At 48.3% G+C, this 15,259-nt stretch overlaps 6 protein-coding genes across 6 annotated transcripts; 2 read left to right on the top strand and 4 right to left on the bottom strand.

Moving 5' to 3' along the window:
• Window positions 1-573: 573 nt before the first annotated feature.
• On the top strand, window positions 574-1,977 carry N7516_006853 (WD40 repeat domain-containing protein; the record flags this gene model as incomplete). Its single annotated transcript, XM_057219573.1, has 5 exons — window positions 574-688; window positions 829-1,541; window positions 1,609-1,698; window positions 1,768-1,887; window positions 1,957-1,977. 5 exons carry the CDS (start codon window positions 574-576, stop codon window positions 1,975-1,977), a joined length of 1,059 nt encoding a protein of 352 aa, XP_057073664.1.
• A 2,183-nt stretch (window positions 1,978-4,160) lies between these two features.
• On the top strand, window positions 4,161-5,160 carry N7516_006852 (phosducin family protein; the record flags this gene model as incomplete). Its single annotated transcript, XM_057219572.1, has 3 exons — window positions 4,161-4,775; window positions 4,851-5,080; window positions 5,145-5,160. 3 exons carry the CDS (start codon window positions 4,161-4,163, stop codon window positions 5,158-5,160), a joined length of 861 nt encoding a protein of 286 aa, XP_057073663.1.
• Window positions 5,161-6,692: 1,532 nt separating this feature from the next.
• On the bottom strand, window positions 6,693-8,237 carry N7516_006851 (putative transcription initiation factor subunit (TAF30); the record flags this gene model as incomplete). The annotated part of the gene is made up of 7 exons (XM_057219571.1): window positions 6,693-6,781; window positions 6,884-7,004; window positions 7,067-7,207; window positions 7,290-7,432; window positions 7,592-7,743; window positions 8,036-8,076; window positions 8,229-8,237. The coding sequence occupies 7 exons, from the start codon at window positions 8,235-8,237 to the stop codon at window positions 6,693-6,695; spliced, it is 696 nt and encodes a 231-aa protein (XP_057073662.1).
• A 1,010-nt stretch (window positions 8,238-9,247) lies between these two features.
• Window positions 9,248-10,318, bottom strand: N7516_006850 (Ran GTPase-binding protein YRB1; the record flags this gene model as incomplete). The annotated part of the gene is made up of 4 exons (XM_057219570.1): window positions 9,248-9,330; window positions 9,386-9,514; window positions 9,572-9,830; window positions 10,022-10,318. 4 exons carry the CDS (start codon window positions 10,316-10,318, stop codon window positions 9,257-9,259), a joined length of 759 nt encoding a protein of 252 aa, XP_057073661.1. The 3' UTR covers window positions 9,248-9,256.
• A 476-nt stretch (window positions 10,319-10,794) lies between these two features.
• N7516_006849 (uncharacterized protein) lies at window positions 10,795-13,359 on the bottom strand (the record flags this gene model as incomplete). Its single annotated transcript, XM_057219569.1, has 1 exon — window positions 10,795-13,359. The coding sequence occupies one exon, from the start codon at window positions 13,357-13,359 to the stop codon at window positions 10,795-10,797; it is 2,565 nt and encodes an 854-aa protein (XP_057073660.1).
• A 175-nt stretch (window positions 13,360-13,534) lies between these two features.
• On the bottom strand, window positions 13,535-13,883 carry N7516_006848 (uncharacterized protein; the record flags this gene model as incomplete). Its single annotated transcript, XM_057219568.1, is given in 2 exon segments — window positions 13,535-13,640; window positions 13,660-13,883. Coding segments are annotated over 2 exon segments (330 nt in total), but the record flags the coding sequence as incomplete, so codon positions are not given.
• Between the last annotated feature and the right edge of the window lie 1,376 nt (window positions 13,884-15,259).

The following is a 15,259-nucleotide window of genomic DNA, read 5'->3' as shown; positions in this document are numbered from 1 at the left end:
TACCCGGAGAAAGCGATGTGCGTGTATTGAAGGTGTATTGTAGCCAACCAGAAGATACAGGAAACCAACTCCACTTTATGGGGATTTGGGGAAACAAAGAACTTGAAGGATCGAAAATCATTTGAAGATGGACTATACATATAGTATGTATGGAGTGTTCAATGATTTTATTTGCAATGTTAGAGAAGAAGAAAAAAAGAAAGTACTTCTGGCCTCGTATAAATTGATAGTAAGTTGAGGTACCCTTCTTATTTCAAGGTCATTACCACTAGTAATACACTGACCTCCCTCTCCCTCCTCGGTCTTCACCCCCTGTTCCTCTCTTCTTCTCCCTCCCTCTCTCTCTCTCTTCTTGGTTTGTTCTTTTTGTTCCCGTTGGCTCTTTTCCCCTTCTCTTTTCTCTTCTTTACTTTTGGTTATCCATATTATGATCCAAGCCTAAGGCGCTTTAACTTCCGCCTTTCGATTCTCTTTCTGCTTCACTCCACTCCCATTCAGCCCCCTCTCTACCCTTCCCCTCAACTCAACCAATCTGATCAAAATTGTTTTTCTCCGGGGTACCGTTTCGATAAAATGGCCGATATGAGCGGCGAACAGATGCAGGCCAAGATCACTGCGGCCAGGCGCGAAGCCGAGGGGTTGAAGGACAAGATCAAGCGCAGAAAGGATGAGCTGGCCGATACCTCCCGTGCGACTCCCCCCTCCCCCATCACCCATTGTTATGTTTTGAGGGTTTCCTCTTTTTTTTTTTTCTCTCCCAGCATGTTGCCAGCTACATCGTTCTAGGAGATTTGAATTACCCTGCTGACTTTTTCCCTGTCCGTCTAGTCCGTCAAGTCGCGCAGAACCAGACCGATGCCCTACCACGAATTGGAATGAAGCCTCGGCGTACACTGAAAGGTCACCTCGCTAAGATTTATGCCATGCACTGGTCCACCGACCGGCGCCATCTAGTTTCGGCTTCACAGGACGGCAAGCTCATCATCTGGGATGCTTACACCACAAATAAGGTCCATGCGATTCCCTTGCGCTCATCTTGGGTCATGACTTGTGCCTACGCCCCGAGCGGAAACTACGTTGCTTGCGGTGGTCTCGACAATATTTGTTCGATTTATAACCTCTCATCGCGCGAAGGCCCGACTCGTGTCGCGCGCGAGCTCTCCGGACACTCGGGATATCTCTCCTGCTGTCGATTCATCAACGACCGCCGCATCATCACCTCCTCCGGCGATATGACTTGTATGCTATGGGATATCGAATCTGGAACCAAGGTTACCGAGTTCGCCGACCACCTGGGTGACGTGATGTCGATCAGCATCAACCCGACCAACCAGAACATCTTTGTTTCCGGTGCATGCGATGCTTTCGCCAAGCTCTGGGATATCCGTACCGGCAAGTCCGTCCAAACATTCGCCGGACACGAGTCCGACATCAATGCCGTTCAGTTCTTCCCCGACGGCAACGCCTTCGGTACTGGTTCCGATGACACTTCCTGCCGTTTGTTCGATATTCGTGCCGACCGCGAGCTTAACACCTACCAGGTAATTATCTTTTACTCGAGACACTGATTTGATTAACAGAAACTGACTTTTGAATTTCTTGCTCTAGAGCGACCAAGTTCTGTGCGGTATCACTTCCGTTGCATTCTCAGTCTCCGGCCGGTTATTGTTCGCAGGTTACGACGATTTCGAGTGCAAGGTACGTCGAGCCTTGTTTTTTTTCCTTCCTTTTTATAACAGTGTGATAAAATGCTAATCCATAATTTAGGTATGGGATGTTCTGCGTGGCGACAAGGTTGGTTCATTGAGCGGCCACGAGAACCGCGTGAGCTGCCTCGGTGTCAGCAATGATGGCATCAGTCTGTGCACTGGATCTTGGGATTCCCTTGTAAGTGTTTTTTTCCCCCCTGCAGTTCATTCAAATGCATCTACTAACCTCCGATTTTCTCCCGTACAGCTCAAGGTCTGGGCCTGGTAAACCAACAAAAACAAAACGCAAGATACCCCGTGTCGATCATTCTGCAATGCTCTTCTTCGAAATTTTTTAGGCTCGATGGTTCGAATCTCCGCCATTGTACGATAATAATCAATTACCGGGGAATCCCTTGGGTTCTCACGATAATACACTACCCGCGGCGCAGACATCGTCGTCGCATACGATACGGAAGGTGATGGAGGTGGAGGTGAGCGAACAAACGATAGCGATGACACAATACTTGTTTGGACATGACGAGAGCACGACTAGTTCCTGGGTTGTCGATGGATGTACAGTGACTGCCAGCGGAAGGAAATGCTGGAACGAGTCGATCCATAAGACAATTCCACCGTCGCCCTCTTCTCTGGTCCCCTGATTTCCCCTTTGACTTCTCGGTGACACCCTTTCCCCCTTCTCTTTTTTTTTTTTTTTTTTTTGAATTTCTTTATCCCCCCTTCAGTTTACCATTTCGTTCTGGGTTTCCTCCACATTGGTTTCGACATGTATTTTGTTGGCGAAGTCTAAAAGAAGGACCTGGTTGCCGGATTCTGGCCAGGATTTCTTTCGCCAATGTATGCCTCTGCGTTGCCTTATTATTCTCTCTTCTCATTTATCCTTTCTTCCCTCCTATCTCCCCCTTATTTGTGTCTCCTCTAAAGAAAGAGTCTGTTGTACTTAACTGTCTTTGCGTTGGAATCTCTTGCTCTGGGATTCTTTTGGTGTCGGATTTTGATAATGGTTCGAGCAACTCCAATTTCCATTTGTGAACTTTTTTTTCAAACTCGATCCATCTTTCGTTTCCTGTACCGACTGAAGGTGATAGTCTCGGGCAGCATGCTGTTTCTTGCCTGGCTTGGTTCTCTGCAAAATGTGAGCGTGGCCAGTATCAGACCCAGGGCATGCATACACAGTCTTGGACCTCGGTCCAGCCGTAGAGTAGAACGTGCCATGCCTCCCGGGCCAACCTCGAGGGGGTAGTCTCTGGGTAATCAGTTGGGAGGATGGAGCAGGTAGTATACTTATTTCTGACCTTCGATTCCACATATATCGGACTACGAACGACACAGCCAGGAGTAGTGGCTAGGAGTATGTCACGCATGCCCGCATGCCCGCATGTCCGCATATCCGCATGTCAATCTAAATCAGTTGCCCCGGCCTCATTCTCACCCAAGTGGACATTGATGCCTAACATGTAGCTCACCGAACCTGGGACAGCCTTGGAACGTCTGAAGTGAAACATGAAACAAGGGAAGACACACCGACGGGTAGGAGAATCGACCTCTGATACTAGAGGGAGTTAGTCGATAATTGAAGGGAAAACTTGGAGTTAGAGGGTACTCTTGACACTCGAAATAAGAACACAAACGGAATCAGCCCTGTGGTTCTCCTTATAATAAGTATCCACGCTATTTACCGAGACAAATTTCACCCTTACATATCAAACTAAACTGGGAATACGAAGATACTGCGGCTCGAGAAAAAATAGAAACATCTAGCCTTGGAATATTCCTTGGTGGAGACATAAAGATCTACATAGTCGAATGGGGGCTACCTTAAAGTAGATACTTCGCCGTAGACACGTCACATGGGATCGGGAGTTGTACTGAATGCCATTAGTAGAGGTTCGTTTCAGAAAGGACAAGGATAAATGCCATTGACCTATATGTAAGGCTATTTAAGGCGACTGAAAGGTGCCAAGTACGCTAAGTATAGCCTCGATTTTTTGCTTTTTCTATATATGTGATATATAAGATATAGAATATAAGATATAAGATATATGTACGGAGTACTCCGTACAACATAATGTTGTATGTTGCATACAATATGCTACACGGAAGAATATTGTATGATATTAAGAATAATCATACATTTATTTTCCAAAACAAAGAACAATCTCAACAATTTGCATTGACCTTTAATATCTCCAGGGCTCGGATGTTCCAATGTGGAGCCTGAAATACGAAGAAAAAGGGGGGACCTCACTGTTTCATGACTTCCATGACCTTTCACGACGATCTCTTTCCAACCTCAGCCTCACCTCCGTTTCAACTTCAGGGGCAATCTTCGAATATCTGCATATTCTCGATCCTGGATCCTAGTCGATCCCAAAACATACCAGTGTCCGATCATCTCCCAACTTAAATCCCCCTCTTACCTAAAACCGCCCCGTTGCCCTCTCTTTCAATATGTCCGCCCAAGAAGAATTCAACCAGCTGGTGAACAGTAACCGTTCACGCTTCACCTCTCACCCCGAAGATCACCTCGACTCAGACCCGCACTTCTCCGACGACGAACCATCCTCCCGCCTCCGCTCCCGCCAAACACTCGACTCCTCCGACGAAGACGACGACGACGCAGACATGGTCTCCTCCCGCACCGCCAACACAAACTACCACATCCCAAACACCGTCTACGAAGCCAACACAGGTCCCAAGGGCGTTATTGCCGATGCCCAGGCTTTCGAGCGCGCAAGAAAGAAGTCCTTCCGTCGCACTCTCCTTAGTGTTGCGGGGCTAGACTCCAACAACAGCCCCTCCTTCAGTTCAAAGTCCACTCGTGATGACGCACCCCTCGCACCCGGCGACCAGTCCTCCGCCAGCGAGGACGACGACGAAGCCCGCTTCCTGCGAAAGTGGCGTCAATCGCGTATGCATGAGCTGCAGGGCCGGGATAATCGTCGTCCCAGTCCGCGGGGTAGACGGTATGGATCGGTTGAGACCGTTGATGCAGTGGGATACCTTGATGCTATTGAGAAAGTGACATCTGACACCGTTGTTGTTGTCTGTATCTATGATAACGAGGTATGTGTGGAATTGGGTCCTCTGGGATGTAATTGCGGGGTTGGAGTTGCTAACTTGTCTTGTTTGGTTTTATAGTTTGATGACAGTGCTATTGTCGAAGAATGTCTTGTTACTATCGCTCGCCGACAACAAACTGTCCGCTTCGTGAAGATGCACCAAGCCATCGCGGAGATGGATCACATCACGGCCCCTGCCCTGTTGGCATACCGTGGCGGCGACGTCTTTGCTACTATCGTCGATGTCCTGCGGAACATTCCTCGTGGTCGTAGCTGCAGTGCTGACAGTCTTGAGGACTTGTTGAAGCTGTGTGTACTCCCAAGCTCTTGTTCATTTCCTACTGGACTGTATGCTAATTCTTGACGATTATAGACACCGAGTCCTATGATACTTTCTTGGCTATTATGTTTTCAGCCGTCCACATTTACTGACATAGCAGCAAGGCGTCTTGGTTCTTCCCTCTCGTGATCTCTGCATGAGTTGACTTGTCCCTCCTTTTTTTTTTTTTTTTTTTTTTTTCCTCCCAAACACTCTCCTACATCTCTCTTTGACATTGGATGCAATACTACATGGAAAAAATTCCCAAGAGCATATCTTGAAATGGCGTTGTTCACTAGAATGGGGTGGATGGATTTGGACTTGGTTGATCGATAGTCTGGTTACTATCTTGCCGTGTCCCATTGGACACGTTTGCGATTCTTTTCTCTCCTTGTCTGATTATGTCCCTACTATTTCCAACCCGGCTGGAACCGGGCTTGATGTTGATTTACTCGAGATATCCCATGCTGTTATTACTTTCCTTGCTATATCTTGTTTCTCATTGGTAATCTCCTTGAAGTGAGCCCTGAATTTGCATTTGCAACAAACATGTGAAGTAGGTAGGGTTCCGCATGGTCACCTGCTACAAGCAAAAAAGGCAGGAGCAAACGGCTGTCCAGATTGGGAAGGTACGCATGTGCTTGAGGGTATAAAAGGCCTCCCACCCCCCTCCCACCTCCTCTCTTCTTCTTCTTCTCTTCTTCCTCTCAACCCTTTCAGACCTCTCGACCGCCATCTCACCGTAGCCCCCATGAGACAGCGCAGTTGGAGAGGTCCTGAATCACATGGTGCTTGCACACTTATGGAGAGACATCAGCATTACCCAGTTGCTGAAAGTCATACCATATACTCGATGCCCACCAGATCAAACACCAGTTCTCGTGCGAGCCCTTCGGTAAAGTCATGGCTGAGCATTTGGGCTCCATAGCTATTGGCGGTCCCACGGAATACATGTTTCTACCTAGTTAGTTACTCGATAACATTCCAAGTTTCAGACGTGTAGCTTAAGACGGATGTCTACACTAGTTAGTCCTAGGATTACTGCCCGAGAAAACCTGGCATGTAGACATCCACAGTCCCACGATCCTATACGCAAGGTATATCTATCTGTCTGTACTGATGATACATCTTTGTAGACGGAGACAAAAAGCGATGAGTTTCGATATTGGTATAAAATCCATAGTATCTAGTGCAAATCATCAATCGAAAGGAACCCATTTACGAGGTTCCTCCCCCAATCCAAATCCCACCCGTCTTCCGCAAGCAAGAGAGAGAGTGAAAGTATCGAATCCATCACATCCATCACATCCCTCCCCGAGAGCGAGAGCAAGAGAAAAGAATACGCATTTTGGAACCAGCGAAAGCACAAAAGAAATGAAAAAAAGAGCCATCCAATTTCCTTCGGTAGTCCGCTAACTCCCCAAAGACAGAAAAAAACATGAGAAAGTAACTAGACGTATGGCCGTGGAGAGAGACCGAGGATACATAGCACCAGAGAGAAAGAAGCCAAGACCCGAGAAATGAGAAGAAAATGAGAAGAAAACAGAATAGACACTCCCACGCCCTGGTTTCTCTTCCCTATTCCGCTTGCTCGATGGTCCTTTACAAGGCTCCGCGATCCGCCGTGAAATCCCAGAGCATTTTGATCAACACCTCGGGGAGAGTGTACAAGTCCACGTGGAATTCTCCGACTGTCGAAATGAACGAGGAGAAGTTAGCGTTTTGATCAGAGTAAACGTCAAGCAAGCCATGATTTCCTTTTCTCATATCTTGAGGATAGATAGGAAACTTACGCTCAACATCGTTCTTTGTGTATGAGTCCGCCGCCTTGTTGTCATGAACCATCTGCACAACCTGGAGAAGGTCGTCCTCGTTCAACTTCTGCAGCCCGTCGGCAAGCTTGTCCATGTCGACCTTGAGCGCGCGTTAGTCCTGCAGCGCCAACCTTAAAACCCCACACCCCAGAAACAACTCACATTCTTATCTGTGCGCTTCTTCTTCTTGGCACTCTCCTCACCACCAGCAGGGCGTTTGTGCTTGATACCATTCTCGTCACCGGGGACGGGACCGGACTCGCGCAGCGCGGCCATCAAAGCAGGCTTGGGGTTCTTGAACGTCTACACGAGCGAAAAGAACGCGCCATCGATCAGCACACCATTACCTTCTCTCGAACCAGGGGAATTTCAAAATCAAACTCACGAGCACATGCTTAGATTCATAACGGGTCTGGGCGAAGTTCAGGTCATGTTGAATGGTGTACGACTTGTCGGCCGTCAGCTCGATGGACATATCGAACTCACCCCATCCTTCCTCCTGAATGCGGAACGGCGGCTGCTTGAAGACTATTCGAAATTATCCCACGTTAGCCTCCAATCGGAAAACCAGTCCACACAGAGAGCACTGTCCGACCGAATCTTGATGGCCGTGGGATTCTGGAAAATAGAGAACCCAGGCGTCGCCAAGACCAAATCCAAAAAACACCAATAGGGACCAAAACATACCCTGTGTGGCGCGTTCGCCGAAACTGGGGTGCAGGTGGTAGGTGACCTTGTCGAAGAGGTTCGCGGGAACCAAAGCGCCCTTCTCGTTCACGATCCAGACCTCAATATGCCAAGATCGTTGCGGGAAACCTTCGACTTCCGATGGCTTATCTCTGCAGTGTGGGAAGAAAGCCCAAGTCAGCCAATGTGTCTAATGCAGCGTGTTTTGTGTGTGTATGTGTAGGGATGGGTGTTGGGATCCGAAGAGAAGAGTGGTGTGCAAAGCGCGCTTCCCTTCATCCTTGAGCCCATATCAATCTTGTATCCTGCAAGCTACAGGACATAGCGTCGAAAGGAGACTGTGGGGGGAGACAGTAGCTCCAGGCGCTCTTCTCAGGCCGAGGTTTTGCGAAGGGAGGGAAGCTGAATGTAGAGGTAGACAGAGGGGGGAAGGGGTGCGCATACATAATGTTCTGCTCAGTGATGAGACGGACAGTGCGTTTGACCTATTGAGGAAAAGCGTTAGTGTATGCAAGCTTAATTGTGCTGGAAACAGAGAAAAGACCAGGTTTGGGCTGTGTCGGCCACAGCGACAAACCCACAGTGCTAGAGTATAGATGCAAGTTCGCGATAGTTGATGAGGGGACAGTATACTCACGTCAGGCATGGTTATTTTATTGGTGACCTCGGGTCGTCACTTGAGAGGATCGTGAGGTTCTAAGGGTTTGAGGCCGAAAGGGGACGTTGACGTGCGGAGAGGTGGGCGTCTCGGAGACAAGTTTGCGCGGTCTATCGGGGGTGTGAGCATGAGAAATCACTAACTACACACATATATGTAGGCAATACCTCAATGTAAATAGGCAGCGAGAACTCATATATAGTGTTGGGTCTTTGGATATATTCTCAAGGCAATTCGATGAAGTGGTGAATTAAGCTCGAGGTCAGAGAGTGGGCTATATCCTCAGGTTTGCCCACTATGTTCAACTTGACCACTCTCTCACTTTCTACGCTATTTACTTCTTTTTTATATACATATATTTTTTCAAAGACTTGAGACTGTTGAGATCAAATGAGAGATACAGCTATAAACAATTTTATTTTAAGTCCTAGCATTGTTCTGCAACCTGCAATCTGCAATCATTATGTCTTTGAGCACTCGAAAAGAAAATATGAGCTACAGGCTTTTTCTTCTTTGTTTATTTTATTTGAAAAATTGTAAAATCTGGGTATTCTTTTAGGCATACACTTGTTTAACTTGTTTATTTTGTTTAGGCATACTCATCATTACTTTTATTCCTTGGTTTTTGTTTTCTTTCTTTGGATATCTTCAGGGTGTGTATGGGGTTGATGTGCAGGTATATTGGATGGGGAAATGTCTATCTACTTTCGAACCACCGACGTTAGGGAACTGCCCTCCATTTCGTAGACTGCATGGCTCGCAATAGCTATGCGAGGAGCATCTTCATAACTGCTGCCTCGCTCGTCGCGTCGTAGGGGATGGGGTGGGAACGGGATGAATTTGGGGATGATGATTGGGTGAAACGGTGTGAAAGGGGCGAAGATTGTGGTGATTTTTCAAGAGCAAGCTCCGGGACGATGCACCCAAATGCCTTGGAATGCCAAGTGCACGGTAATGGGGTATCCTCATCCTCGAAGAGTTTAGCAAAATGAGAGAAGAAGAGTCGTTTACTCTTCAGCGTTGAAGAGCTTCTCGTTCTCAACCTGGGCGGTCTCGAAAGCATCCTTGAAGGCGTTGGCGTCTAAAACCATGGTTAGTAATCGGATCGACATCAGGTTGGCATAAAAACCACTCACTCTCGCTGTTGGCGAAACGGATGGCCAGGGTCTGAGCTTCGGGCTCACCCTCGGAGACATCGGCGGCGGCGTTCCAGACCCAGCTGCGGTCACTGCCGACATTGGCGCTCAGCTTCATGTCGGGAACGACTGGAAACATATATTAGCATTGGACCTTCGGAAAATATGACCGGGCAGTAATCTTACTGTAGTGGTTGGCGCAGACCTTGAGGGTCTTATCGCGGCGCATGACGAGGCGGGTCTTCTGGTTCTCCTTGTGCTTCAACAGGCGGACATCACCAGTACCACGCTCCTTCCACTCCTTCGACTCCCGGTCGAACTTGAAGAGCTTGGCGCGCATCTTGAAGGACTGCTCCTCAAGCTCCTCGTTGGTCTTGGTCTCAACCTTCTCGGTCAGGTGAATGACGGGCTCGAAGTGGACATCGGTGGACTCCTCGACTTCCTCCTGCATTGAAATAACATGGTTAGTATTATGCGCGGAGCTAAAATAATCATGGGCACTGGCATAGTATGCATAGTTTGGCTTATTTGCGACGACCCCACTATCGGGAGAAAGGGGCACAAGACCCCGCCCCCATCGTAGACGCGTCCAACAACAACCGCCCATGTCGCCAGCATCAGATGTATAAAACTCACCTCATCGGTGGCCTTCTGGGCCTTGGAAGAACCGGAGGGCTCATCAGTAGGCTCCTCGGCCTCCTCCTTCTTCTCCTTCTTGGGACCGCCACCAAACATGGAGAACATGCTGTCAGAGGTCTTCACGGTGGAATCCTTGGAGGTGTCGGCATCCTTCTCAGCGGTCTCAGTAGCAGTCTCGGCAACGGCCTCGGTGGTAGACTGCTCACCCTCGCCGGTGGCGGGGGTGGTCTCCTCAGGCTTAGTCTCGGAGGCAGAGATGGCGGGGTCGGGCTTGGTCTCGGTGATGTCAGACATGATGACGAGGGGTTCAAGCGGATCGGTTTAAAAGGATAAAAAGAGAGATGGCAGATATCCACAGGAGATAGAGTGGAATTTCAGTAAGAGATAGTGTTTGTTGATCAGAGAAAGCGGCGATGAGGGGGAAAAATTAATACTTAGTCCCATATCTGGCAGAACCCGCCACCGCTCTCGTCTGCCAATAGTGTACTCCATATAAATGTGAACTACATGCAACAGAAACACACATCAAAGAAAAGAAAAGAAATAAAGATTCTATTTCAGTGGGTACTGTCAGATAAGGCCAAAGTTGGAGTATGATTTAAATAAGAGATACCATTGCGCCGACTGAATAGTTCGCGTGAAACCCCCCATTTCCAGTACAGTTGCTACCCCCCCAATCCTGATCGCCATAAACAAAAGCCAGTCCCCAGCCAACTCATTAATAAGGAGAAAAAAAAAGCAAATACAAAGTCATAAAGGAAGTTCGTTCATCATTTCGAGCCACGGGTTGAGCAAGTCCCAGATTTGCCGGGCCGTAATCCCATAACATGTCGAGCACGCGATTGAGCCCGATCCAGCGCATTGCATCTCTTAACGTTGCGCACTCGATCCATCATACTGCGAAGGTCAATCTTCGTCGCTGACTTCCCAATTCGACTCCATGCATCATAAACAAGGCCCTTGGTTTCCTTGTTCACGCGACTAGATCGCATTTGCAGCACAGAAGAAACACTTTGGAACCGCTGGATAGTATTGCGAGCCAAGACTGCTGAAAGTTGTTTCGACCGTGATAAAACGGCATCGCGTGCATCCAGACTCTCACGGCGTAGGTTTTCGGCATCGCGGCGCAAGAGATGGGTTCTCTTCACCACATCTCCCATGATCACCTGTAAGTCGGTGGAGAGGCGACCGCATACCTCAGTCAAGCCAGTCTGAGCCGTATGCATCTCCTTAGCAAATTGCGAAGAAATTCCCTGTGCTGCGCGTTTCCAGTTTGCGATCTTCAGCCACGGAGTTCCGAAGTCAACAGCCATGGTCTGGTTGATTGGCTGTTTTGATTTGGTTGTGATCGTCAAGTTGATCAGCCCGTGCGCATCCTCACGGTTCAACTTCAGTGTATAGACCCCATCAAACAGCTGAGACAGCTCGTATGTAAGAGGTTTGTTCTCTCGGTGAACTCTAACATCGAATTGTGGCTGTTTCTTGGACGACGCGAACTTGTGTGGGGGTTTGATGATAACATGGCAGTCTCCAATAACCTGAAACTCAAACTCGTTTGTCGCTCCCGATGATTTCGCGGTAGAAATAGTTGGCACGTTGACATCTTCGGAGATTGAATTTCCCCAAGAAGGTACATATGATACCCGCATAGGAGTTGACGGCCGTGTTGAGATTGAGGTTTGTACCACTCGATCCAGAGTCAGAACAGAGGCGGGAGGGACATGGGAAGCCGCTGGGAAGGATGCATTGGACAAAGCCGATCCGGCAAAGCATTGCAATAGAAAGACGACGAAGACTCTAACGGCCGCATACCCAATAGATATGGCAATGGCCGAAATGAGAGTCAAAGTAACCAGACGTAGCGTGGGAGCCAGCTCTCGGGCCCGTGTGGCATACGAAGGCGGGAGCCAATTGCCAGGATACTTCTCGAGATCCGCAAATATATGCCTTTGAAGAGGCTTGGGAGTATCGGCAGTGACTTTATGTGCCTTCCTTGGATACAAGCCAACGAGGGAAGCCAGGTTTCGATTCAACTGACCAGGCGTGATGCTCTCAAAAGTCTTCAAATCGATAGGGTACCGTCGGAGGACTGCGGTCTCCCCGGAAATTGGATGGCGGGATTCCAAACATGTGTGCAGACTGTTGTGGTTAAGGGGGATCACCTCTCCGGCCATCTTCCACAGTGGCTCCTCTGAAATCACCATCGCCGGGACTCCATGACGTTCTAGGAACATATGGGCAAGGCGCTGGGCCTTGACGGCTGCTGCATCATCGAGGCCGGAGACAAAGAGAATTGCCACATCTGGTAAAGTCCAATCTGTTGCAGATGCTACATGGTAGTCAGACCCATTCCAAGCTGAGGTGCAGACAGGTCGATTCTTAAACTTCAGGTGAAGTGTACTGGGTCGATCCGCGTGGGGATCGGCCGTGGCTTCCAGACATTCGTCAACCACCAGCTGAACATGAATCGGGAGAAGTTCCGCAAAGTTGGGGACAGCCCCAGTGCCAAATGAGGTTGGTACGACATGATATCGGGAAGATTCGGCCGAGCTGGTCTCTGAACCAGCACATGAGCTTGATACCAGAACATCGCCAATCTTGTCGAGAATAATGTTTCGGAACCCTGGTTGTCCGACATAGAGCACACGGAAAGGTTTATCCAGGTCGAGGCTCTGTTTCGTCATGGTCTGTTGAACCGTAGCCATGAGGATGGAGTCGGTTGAATTGTAGGGCAGTCGGCTCTTCAATTCTGAGGCTGCGGCACCCTCGAAGATGCGGATAGTATGCTTGAGCTCCACTCTCTCGATCTCGGGCCACTTCTCAGGCTCCACAAATTCGATCGAATCACTGGTGTGGGGGAAGGAGGGCTTCGTGGTTGTGGTGCTGTCATCGATAGTGGTTCGTCTGGCAGCAAAGAGGGCAGGCAGCTCCTGGGAGACTGATTCAGTGCACTGCACTTCATCTCTGTCTATCCCATCATCCTCTTGGTTGTCTTCATCCTGTGCCTCGGCCTCGGCCTCGCTCCCGCTGTAGCGTTCGTCGAGGCTTGCAACGTCGTCAGGGCTGGCCTGGTCGATCAACGAGCCTGTATCGGTTTGTTCGGAGTGGCTGCCATCTTCTGAGCGTATATCAGACACACTCAGAGTTGCCCAGCTATCACTCAGGGTTTTGGGTGAATGATCAGAAAGTTGATCTGACGTCATATTGGTAGGCCGTGAACGGGACAACCACTCCTCGACAGAAGCTGTCAGGGGTGGAAGAGTCGGATATTGTAGACTAGAAGCAGTCTGTGCACGGAGGGAACGCCTATGAGGCGAGTCTGGATCGTCAGTCATTTCGTCGACGTAAACTTCATAGAGCACACGGGGTGCCGCGGAAACAGGAGCTTAGGGATAGCCCAAGCCGTAGGGAGAAGGTCCAAAAAAAAATAAGCCAGAGTTAGAAGCAGAGACGGAGATAAAGAGTAGGGAAATAGAATAGAAAAGGGAGGGTCGGAAGATACTGGGAGTCTTAGGCAGAGAGTCCTAGGCAGAGACTCAGAATGCCCAAATAGAGTGATAAGGTGGGTCTGCGGGGAGCCGGAGGGTCAGGATGGTCAGGATGGTCAGGTGCGTGACTGGAAAGTAAGGGCATACCTGGGCAAAAGGCGTGAGAAGGTTAGGCAAAAGACGTGAGAAGGTTGGAAGGGCAAAGAAGCACAGTAATGAAGATAAAGAGTATAAAAGAGAACTGAAACGTAGAAGTGGAAGTTGATGAAGGGGATTGCGATAAGAACATTTGGAATGGATGACCCAAGGTGACAGTAATCGCCGGGGAGGGAGGGGGTAGTACAGGGTACTTGGGTGTTGTACGGTGATACCTGTGGTGATAGAAGTACTAGGTACCAGCACAACATAAGGTCCTTTGTTTGCCCCTCTTCGATGCACCTCCCAACTCCAACTGTACTCCAACTGTTTATTTCATAAATAACTATTCTTATACAATATTGTACTTGTTCTATTTCTTGTTCTATACTTCCAAAGTTGTTTTATACTTGTTCTATATTTGACTTGTTCTATACTTGATGAAGGTCGAGCTCAACTATGACCCACCATGATCGCCGCATAACTATCTAGTTAACTATCTAGTTATATCGTCCATGTTAAAGTCTACATGGAAGCAACTCAAAAAAAAAAAAAAAAAAAAAAAACCAACCTGGGATTGTACTCTTTCCCACCATGGCAGCGTAATATCGTCAAGTTCCAGTGAGGTCGGAGAGAACTTTGAACTTTGTTCTCGCCCGCTACCCGAACAGTATAGAGATTCCACTTACAGAAAACTCGCTCGTCACGTCAGAGCACCCAATACCCAATCCCGAGATTCCCAAGCCCAGGAAATCAGCTCTGAAGTCGACAGCCACTCCTACCACCCCAGAATGTCAGACAGTCAGCCAGCTTTGCGAGCGCCACTCGTACACAATCACCCGGCTCAGCCAGGTCAGGTCGGTCGACCAAAAGTGTGACCTACAAATCTCGGCAATGCCGCTATGAGCTGACAGAAAGAGGAATATTTGAATCTAAGGAGCCAACTGAATACGAAGCAATAATCAACGTCCTGGAGGACCAGAACAAAGGAAGACAGACCCCGATATACAACTGACATGTTTGATCAATGTCTGCGTGTCCCAGGAAACGAATTGACCACCCAAACGGCCATTGGCCCCTCCCTCATCAATCTGGGTGGCATTATACTCGATTCAAGAACACATGCCGCAGCTGAAGCCCAGTTTATGAGCGAATGCGTTATCCCTTTGCAATTTCGACCAGAAATAACCGCCCAACACAATTCCGCTGTACCCAGACTTCACGGTTGGACTTCGACTAGAAAATTTCGAAATCACCTACCAATAAGCCATACCAATAATTCAGATTCAATCCATATTGAATTTAGATTCACTTCAGATTCAATTCGCTTTAGAAGTCCCTATACCTATATAGTGGATCCTATATTATATTATAATAGAAGGCTTCTTCCGTCTAAGAAGGGAGTAAGATCTGATTGTTATATACGATAATACTTCTAGGTATACTACTAAAGAGACTCTTAATTTCCTCGAGGAGCTTAGGGTTATTGTGATAGAATAGCCCACCTTTTTACCTGATTTAAACCCTATTAAGGTATACAACTAGATAAAGGATTATATCAAGAGAAATTATGGGGATTAGCACTTTTCCTTTATCAAAGCTTCATAGTATG

Source organism: Penicillium verrucosum, assembly GCF_028828655.1.
Source record: "Penicillium verrucosum strain IBT 35672 chromosome Unknown utg000002l_segment0_segment0, whole genome shotgun sequence".
NCBI classification, from domain to species: Eukaryota; Fungi; Ascomycota; class Eurotiomycetes; order Eurotiales; family Aspergillaceae; genus Penicillium; species Penicillium verrucosum.
Note: the sequence above shows the minus strand (reverse complement) of the source record. Positions and strands in the feature narration are given on the sequence as shown.